The 19,383-nt window shown below is 35.0% G+C and overlaps 1 protein-coding gene across 3 annotated transcripts in view; it reads left to right on the forward strand.

The window, feature by feature from the left end:
- Nucleotides 1-1,477: 1,477 nt before the first annotated feature.
- Nucleotides 1,478-19,383, forward strand: part of lds (transcription termination factor lodestar) — an 84,768-nt gene continuing 66,862 nt past the window's right edge. Inside the window, exons 1-5 of one of the 3 annotated variants that reach the window (XM_081730502.1) lie at nt 1,478-1,631; nt 6,922-7,519; nt 8,262-8,936; nt 10,882-11,014; nt 18,708-18,809. In XM_081730502.1, coding sequence (XP_081586628.1) covers nt 7,001-7,519; nt 8,262-8,936; nt 10,882-11,014; nt 18,708-18,809 — 1,429 coding nt within the window. In that variant the 5' untranslated portion in view covers nt 1,478-1,631; nt 6,922-7,000. Of the gene's footprint in view, nt 1,636-1,764; nt 1,858-6,921; nt 7,520-8,261; nt 8,937-10,881; nt 11,015-18,707; nt 18,810-19,383 lie in introns of those variants that run through there. The other 2 variants (XM_081730503.1, XM_081730504.1) reach the window with 2 other exon arrangements.

Here is a 19,383-nt window from a genome sequence, read left to right on the forward strand (position 1 = left end):
AGAAGAATGCAGTTTTATTGATGAATTTTTGAATTAATTTTTTAAAATATTTTTTCATTCTTCCAGTGTTTTCTCGTAATGATCCTTGGTGATTATTACAGTATTATTCGGGAATAACCCGTGTGGTTCATAACGTCGCAACCTGAATATACCATACTACGTGTGACAAATTCGGGAATTCCCCGGGAGCTCATGGTACCTGAATATATCAGCTTATTATTGAAATAGTTTGCAGTGTTTCCAATCTAGTTCTTTTCGACTAAGTTTAGTCTTCTCGGAAGTTTGTGTAGTTGGCAGATTGCTATTTTAGTTGCCATTGGGAAATCAAGTTATTTTAAAATATTAGGCTATCCAGTTGAAATATAATTTTTCTTTTCAATAGTTAATATCAAGTTGATTTTCAGTATGCCCTTTCCTTTCCTTTCAAAAGTAGATTTTATTTTTTTTCAAATAGTTATTTCGAGGATACGCAGTACATTCGTAATTTCCTACTAACCTAACCAGCTATACTAACATAATCTAATTTAATTTACCCTACTTTACTCTACTTTTCTAACCCAGCCTGACCTTCTCCACTTTATGAGCCATACCTATCCTACTCTACTTTAGTCGAAGGTTGGTGGTTTTTTTTTTTTTCGTGAATGATAGTTTTCATAGCACATCAATTTCCACGCACATTATCAATCTGTACGCAGTTGTTTGTTTGTGCATGGGCAGGGAAATAACACTGGAGAATATTTTAGAATGTGCAAAGTATATATACAATTGGATGATATATTGTAAACATACTCGAGTATTATTATTATTATTATTATTATTATTATTATTATTATTATTATTTACAATACTGAATGATAAAATTTGGTTCTTTCGATTGTGCTTTTAGTTTTTACTCATAATCGAGTTTGAAAATAAAATTTCTATTGGCAACACTGTTAGTGTGTAAAGTCAATTGATAACAAAGACGAGGGCGTACTTCCACCCCGTGTGCGGTCCTGCCCTAACTCGGTTTGTTAACTGTCGTGCTTCTTAAGTGTCTCCATTACACAAGTCAGTAAATATGTTCACGTTGGTTCGGGTATTATGTATTGTAGTTTGTATATCTAGCAGAATATCTATTCAAATACGCAACAAAAAAGACTGACAACTTACACCAATTCTTAGTAGCAGTTTAGAAGCTACATCCTCCATCACAGTTAAAGGTTGAGCCTTACAGAGTCTCCTAAAACGTGATTAGAGTCATACTAAAGAGTTTGGCCAACATGTTTCTTCCTGTAGTCAACCTTTTAGTATGATGCTAATCATATGTCAAAACAGCCTTAAGCAAAGTCAATCTAACATGTTATTAGTGTCTTACTAGAGAGTTTGACTAACATGTTTCCTGTAGTAGTCATGCCTTTAGTTTAACGCTAATCATACTTCAAAACGGATCTCCGTAAGTCCCTCAAATTTAGGTACATTTTGCCAATGAGATGGAAACTGTGTTTCGAAGGTTACCTCGTGCATTGGTCTGTCTTGGCAGCATTGAGAGTGGGGGCGGTACTATTGATAAATTTGAAAGATGGTAGGAAGTTGTAAACACGAGTTTGAGATCAATTTATATTTGTGAATTGACGGTGTTCCTATCATACGTGAGTATGTACTAAAAATAGTTAGAAGTAAATTGATAGTATGTTGCTGGTTATAATTATGTAGACGTGTGTTTAACATGAAATTTTTAGGTCACTGGTCTATTTCAATGCAACCATCTTCAGCTACTGTCAGGACTTTTGAATGCAGAAGCACACAGAAAAGAAAAAAAAAATGTTCTTTACTCTGTGACAAATGTCGGTACGAATGTGTATGTCCAAAATCAGGGTAATCGTGCAGATTATTGAGCTGTCGACTATAAACGCATGTTCAGATATAAGGAAGTTTATGCTTACGTAATAACTTGCCATTGTTTGCACAGATTCAGAATACGTGTGTTTAACAAGGGCTAAAATATTACTATTTTCATTGAAGAAAATAGGATCATCTTCTGCAGATGACGGTCCCAAATTAGATTACATAAACCTGTTTTCAACGTTGTATTACCGTACTATTTATTTATTTATTTATTGGGTCAATGTTCCGTTAAGGGGGTCCAGTGTCATGGACACCACTTCTTTCTATTGATTTTAGTTTGATTGCATGATATAACGTTATATTAAGTTCTATTAGGTTAGGTTACGTTAGATTAGGTTAGATTAAGTTAGCTTAGCTTGAGATGTTCAGTGTAGTTTTGGACCCCCTGGTCCATGTTCCGTTAAGGGGGTCCAAAACTAACATAACCTATCACGTTCCAACCAGCACTAGAAATAGCGCCTTACTATAGTATTATCTAAATAAACTTTTAATTTTTCTTTTGCAGGAAAAAGATGTCAAAATTAGTAGCTTTGTAAACTGGGCTGCTTCTGAAAAGAGAATAACTTACCTAGTATACTTTAAGGGGAAAGTTCTAGAACACAGGCTCCCCTTTATAAAATATATATTATATTTTATGTACCTTGTTTTGGTTCTTTTTCGTTTCTTATTCTTTTTTGTCTTCTTTCCTTCCAGTTCTTTGGACTTCTTACCGATAAATTGGTAACTCTTTACTTTGGGCAATGCAGTGATATCCGTCACTGTTAGTTGTCACTGATTTCTTATTTACATACATATTTTCTCAATGTCGTAGCTGTTCCTGATTCACATAGTATTGCCGAGCGAGCGTTGGCGAGTGAAGGCGGGTTAGTGCCCCGCGGGGCACGTTGTTTTCTGCCTTTCGTTCTTGGGCACTGTAACTGTAACTGCGGGAACCGAATCAGATGAATTGGTTATTGCCACTGCCTTACCTAAAGTAAAGACTTGCCGATAAATATATTATTATCGAAACAAAGAAAACTGAACTTCGATTTTTCAACAGTCTAGAGCTACGTTCATTTACTTAAACACACTTGTCATATGTAAGTCTATTGTTTTATCATAAAGTAGTAATAATATTTAACTAATTATGATTTTAAATAAATGAAGTTTTCTTGTTATTTCTCTGATATTACATGCATAAATTTTATTTTAGTTTGCTTTTTTATTTTACTCGAAATTCCATTCAGTTTCTTTATCATCTTCAGAGTCGATGCTGAATAGTTCATTTGCGCCGGCCATGCTATGTGATTGTATAGTGTGAATCTGTTGAAGTGTGTATGCATTGCAATATATTGCTTTATACCTCGTATGTTCTGTGTACATTTTATAGTTTCTTTTAGTGTTGTATTTCTTGATTCTATTGTGTTTGGGTTTTGTGGGTTTACAAAATTGTTTTTTGTGCCATACAGTGTGGTGTTCTTTGAAGTTCATTTGTTCGCAATGGGTATATTGTTTTGCGTTGTCTGATGTTATTGATGTTCCTGGTTACTTTTTTTTTTTTTTTTTTTTTTGTTAGGGCAGTTGGGTAAATTACGACAAAATTAGTTATTTGAGATTATTAATTAACCAAAATTCTATTGCACTGAGGGATTTCTTTTACTAAGCTACGAGACTCCTAGCTTATCAATTGTTAAGCGCTCCGTGTTTTACAGACTAGCGCAATGTTATAAGACAATTTTAACAGATTACAGCATTTTTACTACTGGACGAAGCTTTAGAAGTCAACAGAAGGGAATATTACAAATTTAGAGGTGAAGTTTCTTTTATTTGTATTTTTTTCTTTTTCTTTTTGTATTTTTAGTGTTGATGTTATTCAGCTTCAGCCAAATGGCGTTGTGCTGTATGAAACTTAGTGAATAAATAAATTACATAAAATTATTTTAAAATAACATACGTCTGGAGGGAGGTTGAGAAGGCTCATCTCCCCCCCCCCGTCCCGTTATTTTATAATGTAGATTATTGGAAGAAATCCTTTTATGCAAGTTTTATTTTTGTTACTTAATAGTGTGAAATAGTTTACTTTGTCGTAATTCACCCAACTTAGCCTCTAGGTGGTGGACCTGTGTTCTAGAACCTTGCCTACTTTAAATATAAGGCAAGAGCTATCTTTGTTTATCAAAGTAACAGTGTTTCCTTATCCATTGATATTGAATTACATAGATGTTATGAAGTGTTTATTTTTCGACAGCTACTGACATTTTGGTGCAGTATTCGTAAGTATGGGATTATATTATTGTAATTTATGATTACAGCTCCCTCCCTGTTGGTTTTGTGACTAGCGTGTGTGTGTTTGGGGCATGTATTTCCAGGTTCGATTCACAGTGGGCCAGCACAAACATTTAATTTCACATCATTTACTTTCTATAATCATCCGTTTCCTTTAAGGGCATGACCATGGGACGTTAAGCTAATTTTATTTATTTATTGCGATTGTAGTTTCATTACTTCTCTAGGCTACCTTCATCTAGGTTTTATTTTTGGTCTTCGATTTCTGATGATACGTTCTATTAGCTTATTTGATGTGATGGATTCACTTAGGTATTTGGATAAACCTGATACTGTTTTTGTCCTGAGAGTCTCTAATATGTTCCTTGATTAATAGTATCGATATTTCTCTTTGTCAGTCCTATGTACACAGACCGTCTATAATTTTCGAGACTGAGAACACTCGTGAACGGTGGCGAAATCTGGCGAAGTAAATATAAATTATGTGACAAACGTGCTGTGAAGAGTTTATTGTGTTGCTGCAGCAGGTATCAATTTAATAGTACTTGAAGTGAGACTTTGCGCTTGTGTGTTGTCATGAATACGAAAACAACAGAGGATAGCAATCAAATTTTGGGCAAGTTTTTACTTTGACTAGGACAGTGACTGCAACTGATTCATCTGACCCGGTTCCTGGAGCATTTTAGGAATAATTTTCTAAAAACGATTCAGTTCATCAGAGCAGTCTAGGAATCAGTTCCTTGAAACAGACAACCTGTTACTCTCCCCCCAGACTACTCCGGAGAATAGAAACATCTTTGTCAACTGCTTTCCAAACTACTTTCAGTTACATAAATTCTTAAACAACCGTAATTCACAAGTTCTTCAAAATGTGGATCAAAAAACAGTCACAGATAAAACTATCAAACTTTAAATTAAGCGAAAACCAGTTTCTTAACTAACGTAATCCAAGCTATCCATAATCTTCAACTATGATATTTAATTCTCAGCTAAAAATTTCAAAAAAGAAAAATGTAAAATGTGGACAGCCTTTATTTGGAAGTAAATGGGGAGGTACCGCCCCCCATCTCCCCTAAAATACAGTTAGATAAAATACACGCTATAAACACACATTTGCAAAACAAACCAAGAATAAAAATAATAATTAAAAAAAAAAAACTCACCGCTAATGATATAGAGATGCAGAATGTCCCCACCTATTAAACTACTTGTTCTTTAACTAGAGTTTCTAACACCTCCTGACAAAACGTTAGCCAATCGGAGACAGTTTTAGTACTTCTCCATACCAGAACACTTATGAATAAGAAACTCATAATTACTAATTCCATACACGAAAAAAAACCGAACACTTGGCCCATACTCAAGTTTACATTACTGAAAAATGTTCTTTCACAGGCAGATAAACCCGTAGCTGCAAAGTTTCGGCGAAATCCCGTTAAGACGCAGAGCCTACAAACTGGTCAGTGCTTCAATCAATGGCCTGCAAGAAGAGATGCCCTAATATAGACTCCCTGAAGTACACCCTGGTCAAGGCAATCTTCCATTTCCCCATCAAAATTATTCGTTAATTCCATTGAAAAATGGTCACAGACTCCGGGCTCAAGATGGACAGTTTGAATACCGATTGGTGCTCTTCATGCTCCACACTCATGTATCTTCTTGCAGAAGAATATCAACATATTGTGTTAAGTTTCATTCCCAGACCTCTGACAATATTTATAAAATAACTGAATACAAAGATATGGATTGGTTATTGATGAGACTTCGACGTAAGAGACCGAAGTTTCTTTATTCTCACGAGTGATTCCTCCTCCGTGACAACATGACTTAGAAGGCGATTCTTGTTGAGCAGTTTTTGGCCAGGAAACAAGATGCCTGCACGAACCACCCCTTATTCTCTCGACTTAGTCTCAGGAGATTTCTTTCTCATTCCCAAAGTTAAATCCAGATTGAAGAGTCAGGAGTTTGACTACGTTTCTGATATCCATCAGGCAGTTACCAGTGAACTGAACGGGGTCACACAAGACTTCCAGATCTTACATCTGTATATACGTGCCACTACTTGCATTGAGAGAGGAGAGTTATACATGGAGTAGTAACATGTAGTTACGGTTATTGTTTTTATTTCTTTTTTATGCCAGCAGTCTTGAAAGTTAGTAGACGAACTATAAAGATTAGTTGCACTTACGTACTACCCCGTAAATACGAGATTTTACCTTTTAATCTACGTAGTAACTTTTGTATCGTGTATCCTGTTCCGCTTTTGTTTTATAAGCCACGAAGCATTTTCTGTATGTTCACTATTTCATATATATATATATATAGCAAAAGTGCATATTTCCTCTAATATTTTTAATTACTTGAGAGTAAAATGTTTTTGTTTAAAGTAATTTTCTTCAGTGACTGACGAGGAATATGCCTTCTCTATGTCAAAGAAAGCTGTACTTGAATTGGATCATCATTCCAAAGTTATTGATCAAGTAATGCGTAGAGGAAGATATGCAGTTCTGTTGTCGATTATCCAAATTGCTATTCGGCTTCGTGGGATTCAGAGAACTCGCAACACTGGTTTTGACGAATGTACGGTGAACTTAAGCAGATATCGATCCTAGTAAGTTCTACTACATATCGGTGATCCCTTGTTACGTGTGACGTATTTTTTCTTAATCTTCCTGGGATAATCATTATTGTACAACTCAGATGTTACTGGTCGTAAATCATTGTTCATACGACGAGTGTTCATTAATAATTCTCATTTTTGATTTTCAGGTCAAAGCTGCATTAAATTAACATTTGTTATAGATGAAATTTGCGGCAACCTTGTATTCACAAAGGAAAGAGTGCTACGATGACGTCGAGGACTTCTCTTAATGAATCAGAAGGAGCTAATTCTAGTTTGGAACAAAATGTTTTTCGTAGAAGGGAAGTCAAATCCGTAATTGTTTCGGATTCTGAAGATTCCGAAAATGAAGATGAAAAGATTATTATTTCTAGTTCAGAATCAGATGTAGATGACCACAGTGATGATACTGATAATCACGTAATAGAAGAAAGCAACTCTGGTTCTGATTCTGATAGGAAGCATTTAGAACCACCTGTTGTTGATTCAGATTCAGAAGAGGAAATTAAACCTCGGTATAGGCGTCCAGTGGCTATTATTGATTCTGATAGTGATTCAGATAAAAGTGATACCGTGGGGAGTGGTGCAGTAGGTGTGACTGATTCAGAGGAAGAATCACGAGATCCTAAAAGCATAAAATCTATTTCGAACAAAAGTAGTGAAATAAGCAAAGATTGTCTGAAATCCTCAAGAAATGTGGTTGCATCAGAGAGTGAGCGGGAGAAAAATGTTCTTGATCAATCAAAGGTAAGGAGTGTTACGTGAACACGTATTATATTGGCTTTTAAGAAGTTGTTTAGATTTTTTTTTTTTTTTTTTTTTTTTTTTTTTCAGTACGAGAGAGGTATTGACCGTTTACATGATCAATATGTTCTGCTTTAGCTAGATGGAAGCAAAGCCATAATGACGAAAATCCTGATTTAAACTCAGATTCATACAAATCGTTACCTTCATAATTTCATGTTATATTAATGATTTGCAATTTTGCTATGTGAAAATTTAATAATGGAATAATTTTTATTATATAGCATATGCCTATAGTTTTCGCGCTGCTTAAAGAGATGTGTGCACAAAACAAATGATTATCAGCAATCATATTTTACGAGAAACCTTTCATAGCATATGTCAATAGAAAAATACTTTAGAGTAAGAACGAAATTTAAAAACCATTCTCCATAGTACGACTATAAAAAGGATGCCTGTAATTGAATTTCATTTAGATTGTAGTTCTAAGAATACAGTTTTGAGTAGGTTTCAAGTCTTAATATTGTTGTAAGAACTTTAAAGTGTAAGATGGAAAGCATATCTCTCTCTTGTAAAGTAACTGCTATTACTGCCAAAACAGGAATGTGTAAGATATAGAATACTTAAAGTTTTAAACCATATTATTATCATTATTTGCTCTTCATTACTGAAAGGCAAAAACTATTTTTGTGTGTGTGTAATAAAATGTTTAGCTGACGAACTATCATTTGCTGGTTTCTTGTAGGTGTCGCATAAGGAAACACGGAAGAGTGATAGTGTGTTATCAGTTGAAGGGGAAATAAACTCTCATTCTCGTCGCAGTAAAAACAGATTGAACATCAGTAGTGAAATATTAGATGATTCATCTACTTCATCAAAAAGCTCTGTTGATGGGTCCCTTTCTCTGAAAGAAACAGGGAAGTTTTCAAAACATAGTTCACCTCGGAAATCAGAGGAAAATTCTCGTAATACTTCTCACAACAATACTAAAAGTAGTTTTGGAGAAGAGTCATACTTGCGTGCAAAAATATTGGATGATTCTTCGTCGGAAATCTCCTCTAGTAAATCACATTTTTATAAGGAAACAAAACAACAACGTCGTGATGTGTCCTATAATAGCTCCAAAAGTAGTATTGAAGAAGGCTCTTCATATTTATTGGATGATTCGGCTTCATCCAAAAGTTCAACTTCTAGTTCATATTCTTACAGGAGAACAAAAGAAATTACACCACCTGGACTGTCACTACCAAAATCTAATTTAGGAAAAATATATAAACGTGATACATCTCGTAATACGTCAGGAGGTTGGAGTTCTGTAGAAGGATCTCCGACTGAATTTAAAAATCAAGAAGATAAACAATTTAGAAAATCAATAGACGAGAAAATTAGTGCTCTTGAGAGTAGTCTACAGTGCAAAAAGGTAAGTTCTAATTTCTTGTCAATTCTACTGCTGAACTGGATTCAATGCTGTGTTGTTTCCTTACGTAAATCATAGGAAATGCTTACGTGATTGTTTAGGTCGTATACAAGGGAGACGCTATGAGTGTAAAACATTCCAAATGATTGACAGTATACACAACTCCAGGGTGGCGTCAAACCTAGAAGGCGGGGAATTTTGATTTGCTAAAATTTCTAAATATTTGAAATGAAAACCCTAAGACTGTTTCAGATGTGGTTGAGTGCTTGTTTTTGAATTGGCGGATTCAGTCTTAGGATCTTACCTATGCTTTCCACTAATGATGTATAACTAACTTACGTTCTACAATCGTGCACATTATCTTTTGCTTCCGCTTGTACAGTGGAATATCGTCAATGAGTCAACCAGAAAATGCAGTCGGATTAACGATCCAACAGTAAATTTATTTTCGATGCACGCATAATTCCTGCTTTTCGTTTTCACCGGTTTCGACTTTATCGGAGTTTCGTGTTCGCATTAAATAAGGGTAGTTTATTACATAAGTGAAAGAATTTTGCAATACGGTTGTTCGTATCTGAGCTTCTGTGTTTCCATTGTAATGTATTTTAATTCGTAAAGAGGTTTATTTCATAAGTGCTTATGAGTTTACGAAAATAGCTGATAAAGTTGCACATCAGCGTATGCATTAAGTCAGCACCCAATGGATAGCCTGACTAATTTCATGGGACTCATGTCTTCAGATAGCAAAGTGTACTTTCTTTATGCTTATAACGCAATATTTATTAATTGTTATATATTTATAGGTATATAATTAATCATTTCCATCAATACTTATACATTTGTAATGATTTATTAATGATAATCCGTCTCAATGAAAATGATAATGATAAGTTTAAAACGTATATTTTGTTTATTCTCATTTTTAAATTACTCTGACACAAAAAATGATACAGAATATTACAGGGCGGAAAGTGACTTGCAGGAAACTGTGAAAAGCACTTTGCAGGCTCCAAATAACAGACAGTCGTCACAATAGAGGAAACATACATTTATCTTAGTACTGGTGGTCACATTCGAGAGTTGATATATTGTGGCAGCGATGCTAAGGGTCGCTGCAACTTTGCCACTGCCAGGAAAGTTTATCGTGTGAGTTTTATGGTTGCTACGGGAATCAGTTATACGGGGAAGTTGCTGACACGGAAGGTTGATGAAAACAAACAAGTGAATCTAAGATACTTGCAGAAATACATGACATCTATATTTTCGATTAAATTCCGACAATTGCACAGTGCGGATAAGATCATACTCCCAGAACATTTCGGCGTTTTTATCACGAAATTTCTATGAAGGGCCCTGATACCAGTCTATTGACTTCTGATAGAGGGCACAGTGGCTCAGTATTAGAGCATTCACGTCTTGTGCGAGGGGCCCCGGATTGAATCCCTGCCCACGCGAGTTTGTGGACTTTCTAGGGATTTTCCCGTTTCTTCCTACATTATTATTCTATTAGTTTACGAACCAAACAGTTTTCTAGAGGAATTGTTGTGATATAAAATCAGTGATTTTTTCAATTTATTATATATAATACTTCAGTTTAATTGTACAAATACGTAGAAAAATGAAATGAAACCTTTCAGTTTAATGCCTCACGATTATGCCCTTTAGGCTAAAGAAGAATAATGATTAAGGCAAATGAATAATGATGGAAGAATCGGTGGAATGAAAATGTGGGAAGAAAGGGAGTACCCGAGAAAACTCACAGGCATCATCATGTCCACCACAAACTCACTTGGTTGACAATGAAACCAGGGACTCCACACATTAGAGGTACCACTACCGCTGGTCTCTACCACTGAGTCACCGTGTCCTCCCTCCCCCAATATAAATGCGTAGAAATACTTAGTTCATCTTGTACAGGTTAATTGGTTATGTAATGTTATTTTTGTAGATGGTTTGTAAGACAGCTAATTTAAGTGCATTACCTGATAGAGGAGTGAGATTGCTGATGTCTATCACAGAGCTTGAAGCTGAGCTGAAAAACTTGAAAATTCAAAAGAGCAAATTGGAAGAAACCGCTCCTAGTAAGTTTCATTTTTTCTGTATACGTAGTGTAGGCATTTCAAAGTAAGGGTTAAGGTACGCAAAGAACACGTATTTAAAAGATAATATAAATTTTTCGTATTTTTGTTGTTAATACTTCCGATAACGTTGTATACTTTACCACCCTCATCAGAGTACTTAGAATGGGTGATTAAGCAATTTGAGGTATTATAACAGTTAGATTAATATGAAAGGAAAATGCTCTTGCCTTAGTAAATTTGAAATCTTGCTGTTGTAGTAGTCTACATCTAGAATGCTTGTTGTTTCTGTGCTGCTGTTTTTTTCGTTTTTTATTTATTTATTTTTTTTTCAGAACTGAGAGCTTGAATCATTTTCACTTTATATTTTTTGTTGCTCATCCTGTAGTTATTCTACAAAGGTAAGACATAGCGTATTTCAAAGGTGATAGAATGGCGTTTCCAATGGTATCCAACATGTGGCAGTGGTGTTTTTGGAAGAGAAGCTATTGAGGAAAATTTGGGAAAGTTAAGATTATTTCCTCCGAAGAACATCACTTCCACGTGTTGCATACCGTTGTAAAGCCCATTGTATCATCTTTAAAAAGGCTATATCTCACCTTTGTAGAGTAACTACAGGATGAGCAATAAAAAACATCAAGTCAAATATGGTTTGCAACCTATAGCTCTCAAACAGTTGAGAATGGGATCCATGTTCATACGAACTTTTTTGCTTAGAATCATCTATACTACCATTTCTCAAAGTATTACGTTTGCCCCCTGTATATTGATTAGTCTTTCATAATGAAGCTGACTCGATTATATCCAACCTTTCATTAAATTTTTTGTATCCGTATTGAGACCAAAATGTGTGGTACAAATACTTGCGACTGTGCCACAATGATCTACGCAAGATGTGTATATCATTTGTATTGTGTTTATATTTAATAAGTGTTTAGGTATAGAAATAACGAAGTTTTCATTTCAAGATGGTTATAGTAATAATAAAAGACCCCACAGCCTTCTCTTACGGAAAAGCAGCTCCCGGTAAATTGCTTAAATGTATAATATTTCGATTCTTCACATCTTCCTGAACATAAATCGTAATGGCCACAACCTTTGGAAAGTCCATATGAAGGCAGTAAATCGATGGATTACTCACGGTGATGAACTTACTGCATATATTTTACAGTGAGTATCGTATCTAACCGAAAAACTTAATGTTCGTTGGCACACCTAAATAATCATTTTAAATTTATTTGGTGTTATACTGTTTAATAAAAATATGTTGAAAAACTTAAGGAAGATTTTCTTTTTTAGGCTAAGATTCTGTGCAAAAGCCCAAGCCTTCATTCCTTCAGATGTCTTAAACACTCAATCATTCACTAATTCAGTAAACCAATTACCTTATTAATTCAATCACCCAGAAAGTATATATAGTACGCATTCATTCTGTCGACTTCACAGTCTCCGATCATTCATGTGCTATTATAGTACATTGTCCGTCATTTCAGTTATCATCCAATCATTCATTATTTACCATTAGATCATTTAATCATTTATGTTCGATTATTATTCGTCATGCATCTATTTATCATCCAATCATTCGTCATTCATCGTTAATCCGTTTAGCGTACAATTATCCACCATTCGTCTTTTATCCATTTAGCATCCAATCGTCTACCATCCATCATTCGTTCATTTATCATCCAATCAAACATTATCTATCCATGATGCGATGTTTCATCGTCGGATTTTCCAATTACCCATCACCCGATCATAATCGAATTGTCTATCATTCAGTTGTTCTTCATTCCATCGTCTAGATATATGTTAAATCAGTCAATCATTGAAACAGTTAATTGAACATTGTTTTATTATTTACGACCAAATCTTCCAGTTATTCAGTTATCATCTATTCATCTAAAAATGTATCTGTGGATCCCCAGACATCTGGTAATCTAAGTGTCAACTATTTTGTTAATTAAGCATTTTAAACAACGTTAATATTTTATTCGTCAAATAAAAATGGCATTTAATTAGGAGTGACCATATTGAACTTTTTTTTAAAAAAAAAAAGAAAAAAATGGTTTAGGAAACCCTGTTTAAGGTCTTAATAAAGGTTTTTCAGGGGTTTTGCGCATTATGACTTAATGTTCAAAATATCACAAATATAAGCAATTATAAGCAGTAGTCAAAGTTTCCATAACAAAAGTGCACAGGCATTTATTGTTTACTAAGCATTGAAATTATCAGCAACGAAAACATTGCTCATATTAGGACACAACTAATATGAGTATTGAAGAAACTAAACTGACGTGGAATTATAACTATTAAAATAAAATCAGGAATGTGTCTTTAATTTTTATTAATGCCGAAATTATGAATGGGAACCTCCACGTTCGTCAGTGGTTTATTTATTTACGTAAAATATGGATGGATGCATGGATTGATTGATTGATTGATTGATTTGATTTCCATCGTTATCTTATGGAACGCACTGTGTATTCATTCCTGGAGTACTTTATTCAATTCTAGTTTCCTGTTTCCTTTCCTTGTTAGCCTGTCCTACGTTGGCAACGAACCAGCTCTCGGAAGTCCGATGCTCTAATGTTAACCGAGCGATATTTCTAGCTGATCATACAATAAGCAAAACATATTGTGGGATTGCCTGCGCCGTACCAGAACGGCGAAAGAAAGGGCACTACAAGAAGCGTAGCTACCAGGCCAAGTATTAAGGCACAAAATTAAGGAAATCAAAACACTTCACTAAACTAAACCTTACATAGAAAGAAATATATTTAAATAATATTTCATAAGGGTACAAAAAATATAATAAAATATCCAAATTTAAATTTATACAAAGGAAATTTGAACAAAAATAGGACAGCATTATTAATAACCACACAAAAAATTAATAAGAAGAGGATACAAAAGTTGCGGTTTCTTAAGTAGCACGTCGGTGTCAATACAAGCAAAATTTTGAATGAGTTTTAGTAATCTAGTATTGTTTCTTACATTCCGATTAAAGAAGATGCAGTACATGTACACCTAATATTTATAATGAAACTAAATGGATTCAAGTGTGTTAACATATGAAGTGGATCATCGCATCAGTTGGATCATGGCTCAAGGAATCAACATATGTCAAGAAGTTGGAAGCAGGACACACACGTTACTTCCAGCTTTCAGTAGAAGTGATAAGTCAGTCATGTATTTAATACTCTTGTTATTATAAGATATTTACAAATGCAGTTTTTTTTTTAAAGACTATTTAGTTTAGTCAGCATATTATCGGCAAGCATGACTATACTTTTTTTCATTATTCATTATATAATGGAAGCCATAGGATGTGATAGAAGCAACAGTGTGTATGTAAATAAGTAAGCCACTAACGAAGTGGATTTCCCGTGGAAAGTTTCGGCATTAATAAAAATTAAGACTATTCCTGAGTTTCATTTAAAAACAACTAATATGAGTTCATAGTACTTAATATTTGGTTGCAGCGTTAAACATGGTCCAATTATATATTAATAAAATAATCTATTTAGCTGTTTCCTCTTGTTTAAGTTTCAAAACGGATAATATATTTCTTGTAAACACTGAAACATTGGATTGTTGTCGCAGATTTGACGTACAGTGTTCTAAACACTTCAAGAATTAAGGTAAAAGATTTTTCTAGTTCAGTTTCGTAAAATATCTGCTGTTATGATATATCCTTCGAGGAGATAGTCCTTCAAAATCTTAAAGAATTTCGGAATTCCAGTGCCATTTTTTCAGTTGGACAATTTTTAAAAAGTTAACTTGGTGAAAAGTATTTGGAAAAGTAGTTACGTGATTTAATCTTTATGTTGTAATATATTTAATGGATATTGATGTGTTAACTCTATTATTGGGTGTATCAATTATTATTACATATTCTACCATCATTGGCAGGTTACTTGTCGCAAGTAAAATTTCAGTGCACTGTGGTCCTCAGCCAATCTTGTTAATATGGCGTTTGTATACTATTGATCAATTTTGTTTTTCATTTTTGGATAATTTTCCTTCCTCATAGTCGATCATTTTTCCCATAATACAGTTTTTCTTTAGAAATGTTTTGAGCAATTTTTGCAGGTTTTTAATTACCTGTAGTATTTACTAATTGACTTTATAAGATACATATTATATAAATGAATAAAAGGTATTAAACCTCTGTATCCTGTTTAAAATTACTTAGTTTATTTAATTTTGATCCTGTCCGGCGTCTTTTTCAGTAACACTTGTTCTAGTTATAATCAGTCCCTTGGAAAATCATCTTAAGCAGGCACCACCGATTTGAATTGTTTGAGCTGTTTCTTTTGTTTAAGCAGTCATGTGTTGTTTCACCGTTCTAACGAGCGAAGCCATGGGAACAAATGCAAAGTACTTAGATTATGTGTAAAGGAGTCACTAAGTATCGGGCGAGAAACACGCTAAATTTCATTTCATGTCTGTACAACATACGGAAAGACGTGTTTAAAAATGATTCTTTTTAATGTTAAGCTTTATAACTACTTGCTTAACGAAGTTACTTCTCTAAACTTTGTTTTTTGTTTGAAAATGTATTGTATGAAACATAAATAAAAAATGTAGTTAAGCATGTTTTTCTACAAAAGGTAATATTGAAAGAGAAGCTTTTAAAGGATTGCGTGTACTTTAACGTTTTGAGTTATTACATACCTAATACTCACTTCATAATTTCTTGTCTCTTGTCGTATAGACGAAAGGATAATGATCGCAAAAGCTTTCTACAGTATACAAGAAAATGACAGTTCTGGCTATTATTATTATCCCTTGTCACTGATCCGGTGGCCGGCATGTGTGTTTTTGGTGCACGGGATTCCGTTCGATTCCTGGTGAGAGAGCCTTCAAAATTTGAACATATTACAGTAGTTCGGATTCCTTCCTAAACTGTAGATCCACCTCTCATATAGCCTCAGTGCCGAAAAGGGACGCTAAACTTCAAGAAACAGACTAGTGATAATAATAATAAATCGATTCTCGGTTGTGGGGCACGGTGGCTCAGTGGTAGAGCGCTTATCTTTGGTGCGTAGATCCCTAGTTCGATCTCCGGCCAAGTAAGTTGTGGTGGACAACATCGTTCTCCTGGGTTTTCTCTGGTACTCCCGTTTCCTTCCACTCCCGGTGGGAGCTCATGTGGTTCGGATTCTACGTTAATTCGGTACGTCTACGTCTCATATAGCCTCGCTGCTGAACGGGACGTTAAACTCAAAATCAACTCAACCGTTTCCTTCCACGCTTTCATTCCACCAATTCTTCCATCATCATTCACTTGTTTTAATCATCGTTTCCCTTAGCCTAAATGGCATAATCGTGGCACGTTAAACTCGAATATTTCATTTCATTTTCGATGCTCGCTTGGAACCTCATGTAGTTTGGATTTCACGTAACATTGTTACTTCTCATAAAGCCTCGGTGCTAACAAAGGTAATGAAACTCAAACTCCACAATTTAGTTTGTTTGTAAGCATCAATGGGATAGGAGAAAAGATGAAAACTATTAACATTCTTTGGTTAAGAATAACACTCTTATAAACTAAATATAACATAATGTGTTCAACCCTGATTATTTCTGAAGGGAAGCCATTAAGAATACAAGTGCAGAGGTATTTAGAACTATCAAGGAGTGCTATCATTACAACACTATGAATTCCTATATAGGCTTGAGAATTAACTTCATAATTTCTCAGCGAGTAGACTTGCGCTCTGGAAAGACAGAGATTTTTCGGTTTATACCTAAGTACAGGGGCTAAATAAGGGCCCCGCATTGCAGGATGGGGGGGAGCAAGCCATCAGAGGGCCCCCCCAATCGTGATGAGGGACGTAGAGAAGGATCTCCACTCCACGCTGCCTGCGGGGTGGCCCCGAAGTCTTTAGTTACGCCACTGCCTAAATACAAGCTTGCTAACATGTATAAAATTTAATTGAGCTCACTTGTGGCTATATGGTAAGCATACGCGCGTTTGGGATAGAAGACAGGTTCGATCCCCTGAGGAAACCCATGTGGTTCAGGTCCTACATTAAGCTATAAATGCACGTCTCATAATGTCAGTGCTGAAAAGGACGTTAAACTCTAAAATAATCAATCAACTAATATGTATAATTTATATTCATTCATGCCATTCAGCTCTGAAGATGTTACCGCTATATGGTAACGAAAGCTCAGCACAGCAACATTCACTCTGGCAGCAATCCCGAGTACATTGGATTAATAGTAAACGCCAGCAAAACTTCAAGATCATCATGTACGTGTGGTTTATGTCGCACATCGAGTCCCAGGTTACGATGAATGATGTGGACAGTGCCAATGGAGATGCCATATCGCTTGGCCAAACTCTGATGTGTTTGGGGAGTCCCCATCATCACCGCACACCAAATGGTACGCACTATGCCAGCTGGGCGAGCCGGCTGAGGTTTTTTTTGTTTGTTTCTGAGGTGCCACCGTTCTTTTGGTAGTGGTGCAACACGTCGGTTGATCACACATTGCACGATGGTTTTACTGATGTCCAGATCAAGCTCCTTGCAATATTTAACTATCGCCGACATGCTCCAGTGCACCTTGGAAACTCCAACAGGTGTAGCCCACCCAGCAATCCGTGAGAAGTACAGCCATATCTGCACAGTCGCACTCTCCTGCCTATTGTTCATTCACCAGGCCTTGCCTCACATACAGTCCAAGTGGCTTCGCGGTGAAGTTGTTTCATCTTATTTTGAACAACCTTCTGTGTATAGTTGTTAAGCAACTTACCAATAGTAGTTTATATTTACCGTGAAAAGATAAATCAACATGCTCAAACTTTTGGTGAAAAAGTTACGGTGGTGAGAAGTAACGGTGGATTTTGATGAGTAAAATTGTGTGGACCGAGGTTGAGAAAAACGATCACATATTTTCTAACATACGTAAATAAATCTAAACATAGTACAGTGACACTCAATTATAAATTCAGTTTTTATGAGCCGAACTCTATAAGTAAAGAACATTATAAAGTGTCTTCAGTAACAAGTGATTATTAATCATTTGGGATAAAGTTTGGTAAAGTACAATTGAAATTGTCCTTTCGGATAATTCAGTTTCCTTTAAATCTTCTAGGATTATGCCAGTGTAGATGGTGTTGCAAGTGTGTCAGTGTAGCTTGAAGTATTACTAAGGAAGATTCGAGATATGAGGATCGAAATTAGAGAAACAGCAAGAGCTTCTGTGAAACACATGCACCAAATCGTTCTATCTCTGCCAAAATACTATCTTCCTCATGTATCCTCTTATTCACTATTTTTTCTATATAGATAATTAGTAATGTTAGTATCAGCTCCCCTCCAATAATACTTCATCTGTAATTTCTTTTTCTATTCTAATTCTTACTTGTTGATTCACATATAAGTTTCTGAAATGTCTGCAATCCTTCCTTTCCGCTTTAACCTTTTTAGCACTCTTATCAAGATATTTCCGGCACACTCTGTCGAAAATCATTTCTACATTACATTCTCTTCCTTGTCTTTTTGTATAAACCGTTCACCAATTACTCTTAAACCAGTATCACTTCGTGTACCTAAAACCCATACTATTCCTCCTTAACTTATTTTACTATATAACTTTCTGTTCAGTATACGTACCATAATAAGAGTTGTTAATCTAAATTTTCAGTGTTCCTAAATACATTTATTGTATTGTTTTACAGAAGAAGAAAAAAATCAAGGAGCACAGCCTGATGATGAAATAACCATTATTTCTGAAAAAATTAGGGCTCCCACTGAAAATGGAACAGTACCAAAGCAGAGCGGTTTGTATAAATTACTCATTTCAAGAAGTCAAATCAATAATTTTAGCTCATTGGTTGGTTGACATAACCCTGATGAGTCACGGCTCATTGACTTTTTTTTTTTATCATCTCGAAATCGACTTTTTGATGTCTTAAAGGAGAATGGAAAGCTATAAAATCCAAACACATTAGATACATCTTTATGTCAGCTATCCGACTATTAAGTATAATACAACATTTAAGTAAAGTTTGATGTCTATTTTCATCAATCCTGTCCAACGTAGTCTTCGTGGCGTATTTCCTCTGTGTTCTTCGATTTTAATTTTGCTGACATTATTCATATTTCAAGACAAATATATTTTCAAATATCTAATGTAAATGTTAACGTTGTCATTCCGTAGGTGAAGCAATTTTACCAAATTTTTCTCTCTCGTAAAATGGCTCGTTAAGCAAAAGTGCTTCTATGAAGTAAAGCTGAAATAATTTGGAAGTGTAAATTATTTCTGAATAAAATACTGGTATCTGTATTTTGATTTAAATCAAATTCTCTCTCTCTCTCTCTCTCTCTCTCTCTCTCTCTCTCTCTGTAAAATGA

This window comes from Thermobia domestica, chromosome 11, assembly GCF_964235325.1.
Source record: "Thermobia domestica chromosome 11, izTheDome1.hap1.1, whole genome shotgun sequence".
Taxonomy (NCBI): Eukaryota; Metazoa; Arthropoda; class Insecta; order Zygentoma; family Lepismatidae; genus Thermobia; species Thermobia domestica.